We start from the raw sequence: 17,844 nt of genomic DNA on the forward strand, positions 1-17,844 counted from the left end.
GTTCCTATGGGGACCAGGCTGAAAGCGAAAGCCTTCTGAGAGAGAGAGAGAGCAGCTCTACCTACAGTTCCAACAACGTGTCCATCTCCGTTTCGCCTCAGTCGATGTATGCCAGGCGTTCTCTCCGCTCTGAGTTTCTTATTTGGCAATACTGTACATCCAAACGACACCTGAACGTAAGTATAACTTTGAATATGACCAATAACCATATTGGCTCATAATAAATGTATGTAGCGTTGAAATGTATAACTAGTTTTGTAGACATGCAATTTCATTTTGAGTACTCTATATTTTTATGGCGTGATCGTTTTTTCGCTTTTATTAATGTGTTGGCTTTATGACACAATTATTTGAGTGAATGTGTTTTAATAGGTGGTGATCTAGCCGAGTAGACGGTTGTATAGTGAAGGACTTTGATTTGTATTGCCTTTACAGAAGTTGAAAACACAATTGTTTTCTTCCCCTGTTTACCTCGGAAGACCTTTATATACTTTGCAATGCAAATGTTTTCGTTACGCAATCGAACTGTCCAAAGGTAGGTGTAAGGTTTCCACAAGCGAATAAATTAATCTTTAACTAGAATTAGATTTTAGGTTTATGTTTGGGGCTCCTATACACGTGATCTGATCGTTTTGTGATCGGTTTAGCCATTATTAAAAGCAAACTTGTGTTTAATATACAGTACGGTAGGTTATGTTCTGTTTTCAGCTGGTGTTATTATACAAACCCGCCCCCTTATGGGTTTGTTTTTTGTTTTTTTCTAGGGGGGGGGGGGTCCAGTTTTGTTTTTACGACCTCCATACCAGTCTTAAGTTGTTGTTTTTGACACTGTTGACAACAATAACTTGTTGTAGGCTAGACACGTTTAGGCAACGCAACAGTTTCTCTTGCCAGAGCTCTTACATCTCGTGACGTTTTCATGCCTGGTCCCATTCTCTTTGACATGTTGGGACATGTGGGGACACACACGGTATTATAGAATATAATTTTCTTTGGCATCCCTACACAAGAAGGAAAATGCATTCATTCAGCTCTACAGTTAAGTTAGTGTCAGGATACAAACATTTGAGTGAGAAATGTAATAACACGAGAAAAAAAACGAATGTATCAGTATTTAATTCCCAAGGAAAACCTGATTTTTAAATATAAATAAAAATGTGTATTGTTCTGTAAAATCGAAAACTTCTCACATGTACTGTGTACTGGTTTGCTTTTAAGATTTCAAGTCAAAGGCCATCCCATAAGGCATTTCTTGAACCAAAACGACTACGACCACTCCCAGTCAGTCCTCAGACATCGCCATGGAGAAGTATGAGAAGATGGGGAAGATCGGGGAGGGGTCCTACGGTGTGGTGTTCAAGTGCAGGAACAGGGACACGGGACAGATCGTTGCCATCAAGAAGTTTGTGGAGTCTGAAGACGATCCCGTCATTAAGAGGATCGCTCTGAGAGAGATTAGGATGCTGAAGGTAAATACCACTCAGCCTTGAGCCCTCTTTATTAAAACCACTCAGCCTTGAGCCCTCTTTATTAAAACCCCTCAGCCTTGAGCCCTCTTTATTAAAACCCCTCAGCCTTGAGCCCTCTTTATTAAAACCCCTCAGCCTTGAGCCCTCTTTATTAACCCCCTGTAGACTTCACTGTTAACCCCCTGTAGACTTCACTGTTAACCCCCTGTAGACTTCACTGTTAACCCCCTGTAGACTTCACTGTTAACCCCCTGTAGACTTCACTGTTAACCCCCTGTAGACTTCACTGTTAACCCCCTGTAGACTTCACTGTTAACCCCCTGTAGACTTCACTGTTAACCCCATGTAGACTTCACTGTTAACCCCCTGTAGACTTCACTGTTAACCCCCTGTAGACTTCACTGTTAACCCCCTGTAGACTTCACTGTTAACCCCCTGTAGACTTCACTGTTAACCCCCTGTAGACTTCACTGTTAACCCCCTGTAGACTTCACTGTTAACCCCCTGTAGACTTCACTGTTAACCCCCTGTAGACTTCACTGTTAACCCCCTGTAGACTTCACTGTTAACCCCCCTGTAGACTTCACTGTTAACCCCCTGTAGACTTCACTGTTGTGCAGGACAAGATACATGCAGCGAGGCAGAGGAAGGTGAAGGAAGACTCTTCCTTTCCCTGCCTTGTTGTATCCCTGTTGTACGTCATTGGAAACAAGTGGGAGGGGATTCTGTCTTTGTTCTTGGTCACTGCCCCATGTTTTAAGAGCTTTCTGTTGAATACAGAGGATAGCAGCCAATGGACACGCAAGTTAACATACAGTCCTGGGTATGTTTTTGACACTAGTTGAGGAAAATGTTTAGTGTAATTTTAGTTTAACAACTGGTTGCTGTATTTTTTTCTGTATGATATTTGACTGTTGTGCATCTTAGATTCACTAACAACCCCCCTGACAGCTGGCTTGTGTTAGACTCAGCCTATCCAGAATAAACATTCCTTTCCCATTAGTATGTAGAATTAATTATTTACCTTTCAATCAGCCAGATGTGTTCAACAACAAACTAATTGCATATAATTGACATTAAGAATTAGCGATATTATACTGAACAAAAAATATAAATGCAACATGTAAAGTGTTGCTCCCATGTTCCATGAGCTGAAATGAAAGATCCCAGAAATGTTCCATGTTCCAAAAAGCTTATTTCTCTCATTTTGTGGACAAATTTGTTTACATCTCTGTTAGTGAGCATCTCTCAATTGCCAAGAAAATCCATCCACCTGACAAGTGTGGCATATTAATAAGCTGATTAAACAGCATGATCATTACACAGGTGCACCTTGTGCTGGGGACAATAAAATGCCCCTCTAAAATGTACAGTTTTGTCAAAATAAAATGCCACAGAGATGTTAAGTTTTGAGGGAGAGGCCAATTGGCATGCTGACTGCAGGAATGTTCATTAGAGCTGCTGACAGATAATTGAATGTTAAATTCTCTACCATAAGCGTCTTTTAGAGAATTTGTCAGTACGTTCAACAAGCTTCACAACCGCGGACGACGTGTAACCACGCCAGCCCAGGACCTCCACATCGTCTGAGACCAGCCACCCGGACAGCTGATGAAACTGAGGAGTATTTCTGTCTGTAATAAAGCCCTTTTGTGGGAAAAACTAATTCTGATTGGCTGGGCCTGGCTCCCCAGTGGGTGGGCCTATGCCCTCCCAGACCCACCCATGGCTGCGCGCCCCTGCACAGTCATGTGAAATCCACAGATTAGGGCCTAATGCATTTATTTCAATTGACTGATTTCCTTATGTGAACTGTAACTTAGTAAAAGTGTTACATGTTGTGTTTATATTTTTGTTCAGTATATACAGAACCAGTCAGAAGTTTGGGCACACCTACTTATTCAAGGGTTTTTCTTTATGTTTACTATTTTCTACATTTGTAGAATAATAGTGAATACATCAAAACAATTAAATAACACATATGGAATCATGTAGTAACCCAAACAATGTGAAATGTAGCCACCCTTTGCCTTAATGACAGCTTTGCACATTCTTGGTATTCTCTCAACCAGCTTCATGAGGTCACCCGGAATGAATTTCAATTAACAGGTTAACGTGCCTTGTTAAAAGTTCATTTGCGGAATTTCTATCCTTAATGCTTTTGAGCCAATTAGTTGTGTTGTGAAAAGGTAGGGGTGGTATACAGAAGACAGCCCTAATTGGTAAAAGACCAAGTCCATATTATGGAAAGAACAGCTCGAATAAGCAAAGAGAAACGACAGTCCATTATTACTTTAAAACATGAAGGTCAGTCAATACGGATAATATAAAGTACGGTGAATGTTTCTTCAAGTACAGTCGCAAACCCCATCAAACACTATGATGAAACTGTCTCTCATGAGGACCGCCACAGGAAAGGAAGACCCACAGTTACCTCTGCTGCAGAGGATCAGTTCATTAGAGTTACCAGACTCAGAAATTGCAGCCCAAATAAATGCTTCAAGTTCAAGTAACAGACACATGTCAACATCAACTGTTCAGAGGAGACTGTGGGTATCAGGCCTAAATGGTCGAACTACTGCAAAGAAACCACTACCAAAGGACACCAATAAGAAGAAGAGACTTGCTTGGGCCAAGAAACACGAGCAATGGACATTAGACCAGTGGACATCTGTCATTTAGTCTGATGAGTCCATATTTGCGATTTTTGGTTCCAACCGCCGTGTCTCTGTGAGACGTAGAGTAGGTGAACGGATGATCTCCACATGTGTGGTTCCCAACATGAAGCATGGAGGAGGTGCGGTACTGGTGACACTGTCAGTGATTTATTTAGAATTCAAGGCACACTTAACCAGCATGACTACCACAGCATTCTGCAGCGATATCCCATCCCTCTATCATTTGTTTATCAACTGGACAATGACCCAACACACCTCCAGGCTGTGTCAGGGCTATTTGACCAAGAAGAAGAGTGATGGAGTACTGCATCAGATGACCTGGTCTCAACATTCACCTGACCTCAACCTAATTGTGATGGTTTGGGATGAGTTGGACCATAGAGTGAAGGAAAAGAAGCCAACAAGTGCTCAGCATATGTGGGAACTCCGTCAAGACTGATGGAAAAGCATTCCATGTGAAGCTGGTTGAGAGAATGCCAAGAGTGTGCAAAGCTGTCATCAAGGCAAAGAGTGGCTACTTTGAGGAATCTCAAATATAAAATATATTTTGATTTGTTTTATACTTTTTGGTTACAACATGATTCCATATGTGTTATTTAATAGTTTTGATGTCTTCACTAATATTCTACAATGTAGAAAATAGCAAAAATAAAGAAAAACCCTTGAATGAGTAGGTGTGTCCAAACTTCTGACTGGTACTGTATATACAAAAGTATGTGGACACCCCTTCAAATGAGTGGATTGGACTATTTCAGCTACATCTGTACCGACAGGTGTATAAAATTTAGCACACAGCCATGCAATCTCCATAGACAAACATTGGAGGTAGAATGGCCTTACTGAAGTGCTCAGTGACTTTCAATGTGGCACCGTCATAGATTGACACTTTTCCAACAAGGCAGCCGCACACAAGCCTCAGATCACCATAAGCAATGCCAAGCGTTGGCAGGAGTGGTGTAAAACTCACCGCCATTGTACTTTCTAGAGTGATTAATCACTGTGTTCTCTGGAGTGATGCTTCACCATCTGGCAGTCTGACTGACACATCTGGGTTTGGTGGATGCCAGAGAACGCTACCTGCAACCAATGCATAGTGCCAACTGTAAAGTTTGGTGGCGGAATAATAATGGTCTGGGGCTGTTTTTCATGGTTCGGGCCCCTTAGTTCCAGTGAAGGGAAATCTTAACCGTACAGCATACATTCTAGATGATTCTGTGCTTCCAACTTTGTGGCAACAGTTTGGGGAAGGCCCTTTCCTGTTTCAGCATGACCATGCCCCCGTGCATAAAGCAAGGTCCATACAGAAATGGTTTGTCGAGATCGGTGTAGAAGAACTTGACGGTCCTGCCCTGACCTCAACCCCATCGAACACCGATTGCGAGCCAGGCCTAATCGCCCAACATCAGTGCACAACCTCACTAATGTTCTTGTGGCTGAATGGAAGCAAGTCCCCGCAGCAATGTTCCAACATCTAGTGGAAAGCCTTCCCAGAAGAGTGGAGGCTGTTATAGCAGCAATGTTCCAACATCTAGTAGAAAGCCTTCCCAGAAGAGTGGAGGCTGTTATAGCAGCAAACGAGGACCAACTCCATATTAATGCCCATGATTTTGTTATGAGATATTCGACGAGCAGGTGTCTACGTACTTTTGGTAATGCAGTGTGTGTAATATATATATATTGTGGCAGACCGTTTACACAGATCAGACACTGACAGAGTAGGATTAGCTCAGTTTCAAAGGTGTTAATTAAAAGAAAAGAATAGGTCTCCTCCAAGAGACCCTCTCCAGGATCCCGTCTACTGGGCTCCGGGTCTTACTGTATCCCCCAGGAGACCCTCTCCAGGATCCCGTCTTCTGGGCTCCGGGTCTTACTGTATCCCCCAGGAGACCCTCTCCAGGATCCCGTCTACTGGGCTCCGGGTCTTACAGTATCCCCCAGGAGACCCTCTCCAGGATCCCGTCTTCTGGGCTCCGGGTCTTACTGTATCCCCCAGGAGACCCTCTCCAGGATACCGGCTACTGGGCTCCGGGTCTTACTGTATCCCCCAGGAGACCCTCTCCAGGATCCCGTCTTCTGGGCTCCGGGTCTTACTGTATCCCCCAGGAGACCCTCTCCAGGATCCCGTCTACTGGGCTCCGGGTCTTACAGTATCCCCCAGGAGACCCTCTCCAGGATCCCGTCTTCTGGGCTCCGGGTCTTACTGTATCCCCCAGGAGACCCTCTCCAGGATACCGGCTACTGGGCTCCGGGTCTTACTGTATCCCCCAGGAGACCCTCTCCAGGATACCGGCTACTGGGCTCCGGGTCTTACTGTATCCCCCAGGAGACCCTCGCCAGGATACCGTCTACTGGGCTCCGGGTCTTACTGTATCCCCTAGGAGACCCTCTCCAGGATACCGGCTACTGGGCTCCGGGTCTTACTGTATCCCCCAGGAGACCCTCTCCAGGATCCCGTCTACTGGGCTCCGGGTCTTACTGTATCCCCCAGGAGACCCTCTCCAGGATCCCGTCTACTGGGCTCCGGGTCTTACTGTATCCCCCAGGAGACCCTCTCCAGGATTCCGTCTACTGGGCTCCGGGTCTTACTGTATCCCCCAGGAGACCCTCTCCAGTATCCCGTCTTCTGGGCTCCGGGTCTTACTGTATCCCCCAGGAGACCCTCTCCAGGATACCGTCTACTGGGCTCCCTCCGGGTCTTACTGTATCCCCAGGAGACCCTCTCCAGGATCCCGTCTTCTGGGCTCCGGGTCTTACTGTATCCCCCAGGAGACCCTCTCCAGGATCCCGTCTTATGGGCTCCGGGTCTTACTGTATCCCCCAGGAGACCCTCTCCAGGATCCCGTCTTCTGGGCTCCGGGTCTTACTGTATCCCCCAGGAGACCCTGTCCAGGATCCCTTCTTCTGGGCTCCGGGTCTTACTGTATCCCCCAGGAGACCCTCTCCAGGATCCCGTCTTCTGGGCTCCGGGTCTTACTGTATCCCCCAGGAGACCCTCTCCAGGATCCCGTCTTCTGGGCTCCGGGTCTTACTGTATCCCCCAGGAGACCCTCTCCAGGATCCCGTCTTCTGGGCTCCGGGTCTTACTGTATCCCCCAGGAGACCCTCTCCAGGATCCCGTCTTCTGGGCTCCGGGTCTTACTGTATCCCCCAGGAGACACTCTCCAGGATCCCGTCTTCTGGCCTCCGGGTCTTACTGTATCCCCCAGGATACCCTCTCCAGGATCCCGTCTTCTGGGCTCCGGGTCTTGCTGTATCCTGTGGGTATCAAAAACTGAACTCCCTCCTGTTTCCTCTGGTACCGTCCCCAACTATACGGGAGTCCTTTCCTCCCCTCGTCTCTCCTCTGTGTGCTTCCCTTCTGGCAGCTTCATGGGCCTCACACGGCTGGTGAGCAATCAGCCCTTGATTACTCACCGATCCCCAATCAGCCCCAAATAGTCCTGGCCGGAGAGCCCGTCGAGACCTGGCACGTCCAGCAGATGGAGCCATCGCCTCGTGATGTATACTCCTTCTGTCACAAGGCCTCCACGAGTCTCCCCCTGGTGGCTGACCTGCTGTACGCCACTATATAAATATACATCCTGTGTTCCAATGGCACGTTGTGTTAGCTAATCCAAGTTTATCATTTTAAAAGGCTAATTGATCATTAGAAAACGCTTTTGCAATTATGTTAGCACAGCTGACAACTGTTGTTCTGATTAAAGAAGCAAAAAAAATGGCCTTCTTTAGACTAATTGAGTATCCGGAGCATCAGCATTTGTGGGTTTGATTACAGGCTCAAAATGGCAAAAAACAAAGACCTTTCTTCTGAAACTCGTCAGTCTATTCTTGTTCTGAGAAATGAGTGTTATTCCATGAGAGAACTTGCCAAGAAACTGAAGATCTCGTACAACGCTGTGTACTACTCCCTTCACAGAACAGCACAAACTGGCCCTAACCAGAATAGAAAGAGGAGTGGGAGGCCCCGGTGCACAACTGAGCAAGAGGACAAGTACATTAGAGTGTCTAGTTTGAGAAACAGACACCTTACAAGTGCTCAACTGGCAGCTTCATTAAATAGTACCCGTAAAACACCAGTCTCAACGTCAACAGTGAAGAGGCGACTCTGGGATGCTGGCCATATCTCAGACTGGCCAATAAAAATGAAATATTAAAATGAGCAAAAGAACACAGACACTGGACAGAGGAACTCTGCCTAGAAGACTAGAACCCCAAAGTTGCCTCTTCACTGTTGACGTTTAGGCCGTATCATCTTGTCATTGACATCTAGTCTGTTATAGACTGTATCATCTTGTCTGTTATAGACTGTATCATCTTGTCTGTTATAGACTGTATCATCTTGTCTGTTATAGACTGTATCATCTTGTCTGTTATAGACTGTATCATCTTGTCTGTTATAGACTGTATCATCTTGTCTGTTATAGACTGTATCATCTTGTCTGTTATAGACTGTATCATATTGTTATTGACACCATGTCTGTTATAGACTGTATCATCTTGTCTGTTATAGACTGTATCATCTTGTCTGTTATAGGCTGTATCATCTTGTTATTGAGACCATGTCTGTTATAGACTGTATCATCTTGTCTGTTATAGACTGTATCATATTGCTTTGTTGTTGTGACATACTGTATGGGCTTGACAAAACGTGTCTTGCCAACTACTATGGTCATTGCCTGAACAAGTAACTTCCAGTAGCTTCCTCATCCTCATAAACAGTTCTTGCAGTAGCTTCCTCATCCTCATCTTCATCCTCATAAACTGTTCTTCCAGTAGCTTCCTCATCCTCATCCTCCTCCTCATAAACAGTTCTTCCAGTAGCCTCCTCATCCTCATAAACTGCTCTTCCAGTAGCTTCCTCATCCTCCTCCTCATCCTCATAAACAGTACTTCCAGTAACCTCCTCATCCTCATAAACAGTTCTTCCAGTAGCTTCCTCCTCCTCCTCATCCTCATAAACAGTTCTTCCAGTAGCTTCCTCATCCTCATCCTCCTCCTCCTCCTCCTCCTCATCCTCATAAACAGTTCTTCCAGTAGCTTCCTCATCCTCATAAACAGTTCTTCCAGTAGCCTCCTCATCCTCATAAACAGTTCTTCCAGTAGCCTCCTCATCCTCATAAACAGTTCTTCCAGTAGCTTCCTCCTAATCCTCCTCCTCATAAACAGTTCTTCCAGTAGCTTCCTCATCCTCCTCCTCCTCCTCATCCTCATAAACAGTTCTTCCAGTAGCTTCCTCATCCTCATAAACAGTTCTTCCAGTAGCCTCCTCATCCTCATAAACAGTTCTTCCAGTAGATTCCTCATCCTCCTCCTCCTCCTCCTCCTACTCCTCATAAACAGTTATTCCAGTAGCTTCCTCCTCCTCGTCCTCCTCCTCCTCCTCGTCCTCCTCCTCCTCCTCATAAACAGTTCTATAAAACCAGATGGGGACATACCGGTTGTCATGGGAGACCACAGCATGTTTATAACCGTTCCTCTTCCTGCGTTCTCTGTTTTGATAAGACATGTGGGAGCTTGTCCGCCGCTCTGCACAAAGCAAACACAGATCCATTACTTTCTGTTATGTAATCTCTATATCCATATCACTGTGTGCACCTACAGTGTATTGGGATCACTGTACAATTAAAAGATTACAAACGTGTGTCGTTACTGTGGTGTAGCAGGGGTGCTTTGTGATACAGTAGAAGTGGGAAGTTTACAAACACTTAGGTTGGAGTCATTAAAACTAGTTTACAAACACTCAGGTTGGAGTCATTAAAACTAGTTTACATACACTTAGGTTGGAGTCATTAAAACTAGTTTACATACACTTAGGTTGGAGTCATTAAAACTAGTTTACATACACTCAGGTTGGAGTCATTAACACTAGTTTACATACACTTAGGTTGGAGTCATTAAAACTAGTTTACAAACACTTAGGTTGGAGTCATTAAAACTAGTTTACATACACTTAGGTTGGAGTCATTAAAACTAGTTTACATACACTTAGGTTGGAGTCATTAAAACTAGTTTACATACACTTAGGTTGGAGTCATTAAAACTAGTTTACAAACACTCAGGTTGGAGTCATTAAAACTAGTTTACATACACTTAGGTTGGAGTCATTAAAACTAGTTTACATACACTTAGGTTGGAGTCATTAAAACTAGTTTACATACACTCAGGTTGGAGTCATTAAAACTAGTTTACAAACACTTAGGTTGGAGTCATTAAAACTAGTTTACATACACTTAGGTTGGAGTCATTAAAACTAGTTTACATACACTCAGGTTGGAGTCATTAAAACTAGTTTACATACACTTAGGTTGGAGTCATTAAAACTAGTTTACATACACTTAGGTTGGAGTCATTAAAACTAGTTTACATACACTCAGGTTGGAGTCATTAAAACTAGTTTACATACACTTAGGTTGGAGTCATTAACACTAGTTTACATACACTTAGGTTGGAGTCATTAAAACTAGTTTACATACACTTAGGTTGAAGTCATTAACACTAGTTTACATACACTCAGGTTGGAGTCATTAAAACTAGTTTACATACACTCAGGTTGGAGTCATTAAAACTAGTTTACATACACTTAGGTTGGAGTCATTAAAACTAGTTTACATACACTTAGGTTGGAGTCATTAAAACGAGTTTACATACACTTAGGTTGGAGTCATTAAAACTAGTTTACATACACTCAGGTTGGAGTCATTAAAACTAGTTTACATACACTTAGGTTGGAGTCATTAAAACTAGTTTACATACACTCAGGTTGGAGTCATTAAAACTAGTTTACATACACTTAGGTTGGAGTCATTAAAACTAGTTTACATACACTCAGGTTGGAGTCATTAAAACTAGTTTACATACACTCAGGTTGGAGTCATTAAAACTAGTTTACATACACTCAGGTTGGAGTCATTAAAACTAGTTTACATACACTTAGGTTGGAGTCATTAAAACTAGTTTACATACACTTAGGTTGGAGTCATTAAAACTAGTTTACATACACTTAGGTTGGAGTCATTAAAACTAGTTTACATACACTTAGGTTGGAGTCATTAAAACTAGTTTTTCAACCCCTCCACAAATGTCTTGTTAATTAACAAACTATAGTTTTGGCAAGTCGGTTAGGACATCTACTTTGTGCACGACACAAGTCATTTTTACAACAATTGTTTACAGACAGATTATTTCACTGTATCACAATTCCAGTGGGTCAGACGTGCCTTTAAACAGCTTGGAAAATTCCAGAAATGATGTCATGGTTTTAGAAGCTTCTGTTAGGCTAATTGACATCATTTGAGTCAATTGGAGGTGTACCTGTGGATATATTTCAAGGCCTACCTTCAAACTCAGGGCCTCTTTGCTTGATATCATGGGAAAATCCAAATAAATCAGCCAAGACCTCAGAAAAAAATTGTAGACCTCCACAAGTCTGGTTCATTCTTGGGAGCAATTTCCAAACGCCTGAAGGTACCACATTCATCTGTACAAACAATGGTACGCAAGTATAAACACCATGGGACCACACAGCCGTCATACCACTCAGGAAGGAGACGTGTTCTGTCTCCTAGAGATGAACGCACTTTGGTGCGAAATGTCCAAATCAATCCCAGAACAACAGCAAAGGACCTTGTGAAGATGCTGTTGGAAACAGGTGCACAAGTATCTATATCCACAGTAAAACGAGTCCTATATCGACATAATCTGAGAGGCCGCTCAGCAAGGAAGAAGCCATTGCTCAAAAACCGCCATAAAAAAGCCAGACTACGGTTTGCAGCTGCACATGGAGACAAAGATCGTACTTTTTAGAGAAATGTCCTCTGGTTTGATGAAACAAAAACAGAACTGTTTGGCCATAATGACCATCGTTATGTTTGTAGGAAAAAGGGGGAGGCTTGCAAGCCGAAGAACAACATCCCAACCGTGAAGCATGAGGGTGGCAGCGTCATGCTGTGGGGGTGCTTTGCTGCAGGAGGGACTGGTGTACTTCACAAAATAGATGGCATCATGAGGTAGGAATATTATGTGGATATATTGAAGCAACATCTCAAGACATCAGTCAGGAGGTTGTAAATGGGTCTTCCAAATGGACAATGACCCCAAGCATACTTCCAAAGTTGTGGCAAAATGGCTTCAGGGCAAAAAAAGTCAAGGTATTGGAGTGGCCATCACAAAGCCCTGACCTCAATCCTATAGAACATTTGTGGCCAGAACTGAAGAAGCGTGTGCGAGCAAGGAGGCCTACAAACCTGACTCAGTTACACCAGCTCTGTCAGGAGTAATGGGCCAAAATTCACCCAATTTATTGTGGGAAGCTTGTGGAAGGCTACCCAAAACGTTTGACCCAAATTACACAATTTAAAGATAATGCTACCAAATACTAATGGAGTGTATGTAAACTTCTGACCCACTGGGAATGTGTTGAAAGAAATAAAATATGAAATAAATACATTTCTGTACTATTATTCTGACATTACACATTCTAAAAATAAATTGGGGGATCCTAACTGACCTAATTTTTACTAGGATTAAATGTCAGGAATTGTGAAAACGGAGTTTAAATGTATTTGGCTAAAGTGTATGTAAACTTCTGACTTCAACTGTGTGTGTGTGTGTGTGTGTGTGTGTGTGTGTGTGTGTGTGTGTGTGTTATCCGAGCAGCAACTAAAGCACTCCAACCTTGTGAACCTGATTGAGGTGTTCAGGCGTAAACGTAAACTACACCTGGTGTTTGAGTACTGTGATCACACCGTTCTCAACGAGCTGGACCGATACCCCAGAGGGTGAGTACTGGCTCTCTACACATATACGCTCCATCCCCCTTCTGTCTCACACACGCTCTCTCTGTCTCACACACTGATAAATTCTATAGATTGTTTATTTGTCTCCCTGCTGTTTATCTACGACCTGTATATATTTTTTACGTTTTTATTTAACCTTTATTTAACTAGGCATGTCAGTTAAGAACAAATAGGAACAGTGGGTTAACTGCCTTGTTCAGGGGCCGAACGACAGATTTTTACCTTGTCAGCTCGGGGATTCGATCTAGCAACCTTTAGGTTACTGGCGAAACGCCCTAACCACAAGGCTACCTGCCGCCCCTTATAGTGTCTCCCCTGTTGATAATCTATGACCTGTATATAGTGTCTCCCCTGCTGATAGCCACAGTGTTTGGCTGTTACCACGGAGACTGACCTGCTCGTTGCGGAATGTTTACAGCGATGTAGTCCCAGAATGTTGGCTGACAGGGAGGGAGGTGGAGTTGTAGGAACGCAGACTCACACACACCACACACACACACACACACACCACACACACATACACACACACCACACACACCACACACCACCCACACACACACCACACACACCACACACCACCCACACACACACACACACACAAACACAGACACACACACACACACCACACACACACACAGACACAGACACACACACCACACACACCACACACCACCCACACACACACACACACACACAGACACAGACACACACACCACACACACCACACACCACCCACACACACACACACCCACACACCACACACACACACACACACACACACACACACACACACACACACACACACACACACACACACACACCACACACACCCACACACCACACACACACCCACCCACCCCACACACACACACCACACAACACACACACACACAGTTAATAGAGGTGCCTGCCTCACTCCCATGGGGGGGCTGTAAGGGTTTCATGGGGGACTCAGCCACAGGAAGGGGGATGGAGATTGTTTATGTCCCAAGTGGCACCCTATTCCCTATATAGTGCACTACTTTTGACCTGAGCCTTATTGGTTCCAGTCAAAAGTAGTGCACTGTATAGGGAGACATTTAGGATGCATCCGTGGCTATTAAATCACCAGTTGTAAGGCTGGATTTAGCCATCTCCATGGCAACACTGATGGATGGGCTTCTGGACTACAGTTTACAATAAGAGAGGGGGAGGGAGGGAGAGGGGGGAAAGAGGGAGGGGGGAGGGGGAGAAAGAGGTGGAGAGAGGGAGGTAGGGAGAAGAGGGGGAGAGAGGGAGAAGAGAGAGGGGAGGGGGAGAGGAAGGGGGAGGGGGAGAGAGAGAGAGAGATACACACTTCCCACAGGGCCAGGTGGTGAGACAGGGATGCAGCTTGAGCCCCACCCTCTTCAACATATATATCAACGAATTGGTGAGGGCACTAGAACAGTCTGCAGCACCCGGCCTCACCCTACTAGAATCCGAAGTCAAATGTCTACTATTTGCTGATGATCTGGTGCTTCTGTCACCAACCAAGGAGGGCCTAATGCAGCACCTAGATCTTCTGCACAGATTCTGCCAGACCTGGGCCCTGACAGTAAATCTCAGTAAGACAAAAAATAATGGTGTTCCAAAAAAGATCCAGTCGCCAGGACCACAAATACAAATTCCATCTAGACACCGTTGCCTTAGAGCACACAAAAAACTATACATACCTCGGCCTAAACATCAGCGCCACAGGTAACTTCCACAAAGCTGTGAACGATCTGAGAGACAAGGAAAGAAGGGCCTTCTATGCCATCAAAAGGAACAAAAATTCGACATACCGATTAGGATCTGGCTAAAAATACATGAATCCGTCATAGAACCCATTGCCCTTTATGGTTGTGAGGTCTGGGGTCCGCTCATCAACCAAGAATTCACAAAATGGGACAAACACCAGATTGAGACTCTGCATGCAGAATTCTGCAAAAATATCCTCTGTGTACAACGTAGAACACCAAATAATGCATGCAGAGCAGAATTAGGCCGATACCCGCTAATTATCAAAATCCAGAAAAGAGCCGTTCAATTCTACAACCACCTAAAAGGAAGCGATTCCCAAACCTTCCATAACAAAGCCATCACCTACATAGAGATGAACCTGGAGAAGAGTCCCCTAAGCAAGCTGGTCCTGGGGCTCTGTTCACAAACAGACCCCACAGAGCCCCAGGACAGAATTAGACCCAACCAAATCACGAGAAAACAAAATTATAATTACTTGACACATTGGAAAGAATTAACAAAAAAACTGAGCAAACTAGAATGCTATTTGGCCCTAAACAGAGAATACACCGCGGCAGAATACCTGACCAGTGTGACTTAAAAAAAATAAAAAAAAAATTTTTTAAACCTTTATTTAACCAGGAAGGGCTCATTGAGATTAAAATCTATTTTTCAAGAGTGCCCTGGTCAAGATAGGCAGCACCAAGTCATTACAAAAAAATTAAAGACAGACAACATGAAAAACTACAAGTAATCTAGGAAAACCATTGAATTCACAAGAGTATAAAACAGCAAATTAAAAACATTGACAGGTCAGGGAATCAGCCTCAAAATCCTTCATCAGTGATTTAAAAACACCAATCGGGACAAGTTCTTCCAGTTTAAAAGTATTTTGTAAGGCGTTCCAAGACGATGGCGCAGAGGACATAAATAGCCCTTTTACCAAATTCAGTTGGGACATTTGGAACAGTTATCAGGATAAAGTCCAGCGAACGAAGAGTACCCACCACATTTCTACACAATAAAAATGCCCAAATAAAGAGGTAGTAAACCCAAAATGGCTTTGTAAATAAAAGTATACCAGTGACTGAGCCTACGAGTGACTAGAGAAGGCCAGCCAACCCTGGTATACAAAGTGCAGTGATGCGTAAGGGTTTTGCAGTTTAAAATAAATCTCAAAGTGCCGTGGTAAAGAGTATCAATTGATCTCAAACACTGAGTGGAAGCATTCATATATAAAATATCACCATAGTCTAGTAAAGGCATAAATGTAGACGATACTAGCCTCCTTCTGGCTTCAAAAGAAAAACAGGCCTTATTCCTAAAATAAAATCCCAATTTCAGCTTCTATTTTTTTGTAAGTTGTTGATTATGCAATTTAAAAGAGAGGCCGTCATCAATTAAAATTCCAAGATATTTATATGAGGTTACAACCTCAATCTCCTTGCCCTGACAGGTAGTAATCGGTGAAAGGTTCAGAGGTCTATTTCTTGCATTAGAAAACACCATTCGTTTAGTTTAGTCATTATTGACTAAAGCTTCATATGACACAAGGTATGTTGAACAGTATAAAAAGCAGTTTGCAAGTTCTGGAAAGCTTTTGTAAGAGACGAGGCACAACAGTAAATAACAGTATCATCAGCATAAAAATGAAGTTGTGCATTTTGGACATTTTTGTCTAAATCATTTATATAAATAGTGAATAAGAGAGGACCAAGTACAGAGCCTTGGGGCACACCATTACAGACAGACAATTTAACAGACATAAGCCCATCAAATTGAGTTCACTGAGTTCTATCAGACAGATGGTTAGCAAACCATGCAACTGCATGCTCCGAAAGACCTACACTCGACAATCTCTGCCTTAGGATAGCATGATCAACTGTATCAAAAGCTTTAGAGAGATCAATAAAAAGTGAGACACAGTGCTGTTTTTTGTCAATGACTTCAGTGATATAATTTAAAACCTTCATGGCTGCTGTAATTGTGCTATGCTTCTTCCTGAAGCCCGATTGGTACATTGATAAAATAGAGTTAGTAAATAAAAACTCTTTTAGCTGTTCACTTACAAGGGTTTCAAGTATTTTCACCAGGGGTGACAGCTTTGAGATTGGCCTATAATTATTAATATAAGAGTTGGATCTCCCTCTTTTAAAAGTGGTAGGACAAATGCTGATTTCCAGATCTTTGGAATTTCATTACATCCCAGGGTTAGATTGAACAGATATGTAAGTGGTTCAGCTATGAAATCACCTGCCAGATTTAAAAAGCAGGAATCCAAAAGATCAGGACCTGCAGGCTTTCTCTGATCTAAGGATTTCAGGGCTTTATGTACCACCTGCACTGAGAATGGAAAAAAGCTAAAAGTTTGACCAGCTCTCACTGGTTCATCCACACAGGGTTGTACAGAGACAGAGGACACTGGTTCATCCACACAGGGTTGTACAGAGACAGAGGACACTGGTTCATCCACACAGGGTTGTACAGAGACAGAGGACACTGGTTCATCCACACAGGGTTGTACAGAGACAGAGGACACTGGTTCATCCACACAGGGTTGGACAGAGACAGAGGACACTGGTTCATCCACACAGGGTTGTACAGATACAGAGGACACTGGTTCATCCACACAGGGTTGGACAGAGACAGAGGACACTGGTTCATCCACACAGGGTTGTACAGAGACAGAGGACACTGAATCAAACAGCCTACCAGATGATACAAAGTGCTCATTGAAACAATTCAGCGTTTCAGTTTTGTCATGTACAGCAACAGAGTCCTTCAAAACACATGACGGTAATTCATTAACATTACTGTGACCAGACATCCAGAACTTTCTAGGGTCATTCAGGTCATCAGTGGTAACAGACATAAAATATTCAGACTTGGCCTTCCTGAGAAGAAAAGAACACTTGTTTCGTAACTGCCTAAAAATAAGCCAATCAGTATCAGAACATGATTTCCTTGTTTTAGCCCAGGCTAGATTACGGTCGTGAATAATACAAGACAGCTCAGAAGAAACCCATGGATTATCCCGACCTTTAACCCTGAACCTGCAGAATGGGGCACGTTTGTTTACTATTTGGGAAAAAAACATCATGAAAGAATTTCCAGGCAGTTTTCACATCAGGGATAAACTCAATCTTGCTCCAGTCAAAA

The 17,844-nt window shown here is 43.6% G+C and overlaps 1 protein-coding gene across 2 annotated transcripts in view; it reads left to right on the forward strand.

Moving 5' to 3' along the window:
- The window catches only part of LOC139375447 (cyclin dependent kinase like 1 (CDC2 related kinase)), a 25,935-nt gene continuing 8,091 nt past the window's right edge, over positions 1-17,844 (forward strand). The window contains exons 1-3 of one of the 2 annotated variants that reach the window (XM_071117243.1): positions 1-176; positions 1,219-1,469; positions 12,803-12,924. In XM_071117243.1, coding sequence (XP_070973344.1) covers positions 1,302-1,469; positions 12,803-12,924 — 290 coding nt within the window. In that variant the 5' untranslated portion in view covers positions 1-176; positions 1,219-1,301. The remainder of the gene's footprint in view (positions 177-1,218; positions 1,470-12,802; positions 12,925-17,844) is intronic. The other variant, XM_071117242.1, reaches the window with a different exon arrangement.

Source organism: Oncorhynchus clarkii, chromosome 19 (genome assembly GCF_045791955.1).
Source record: "Oncorhynchus clarkii lewisi isolate Uvic-CL-2024 chromosome 19, UVic_Ocla_1.0, whole genome shotgun sequence".
Classification (NCBI taxonomy): domain Eukaryota; kingdom Metazoa; phylum Chordata; class Actinopteri; order Salmoniformes; family Salmonidae; genus Oncorhynchus; species Oncorhynchus clarkii.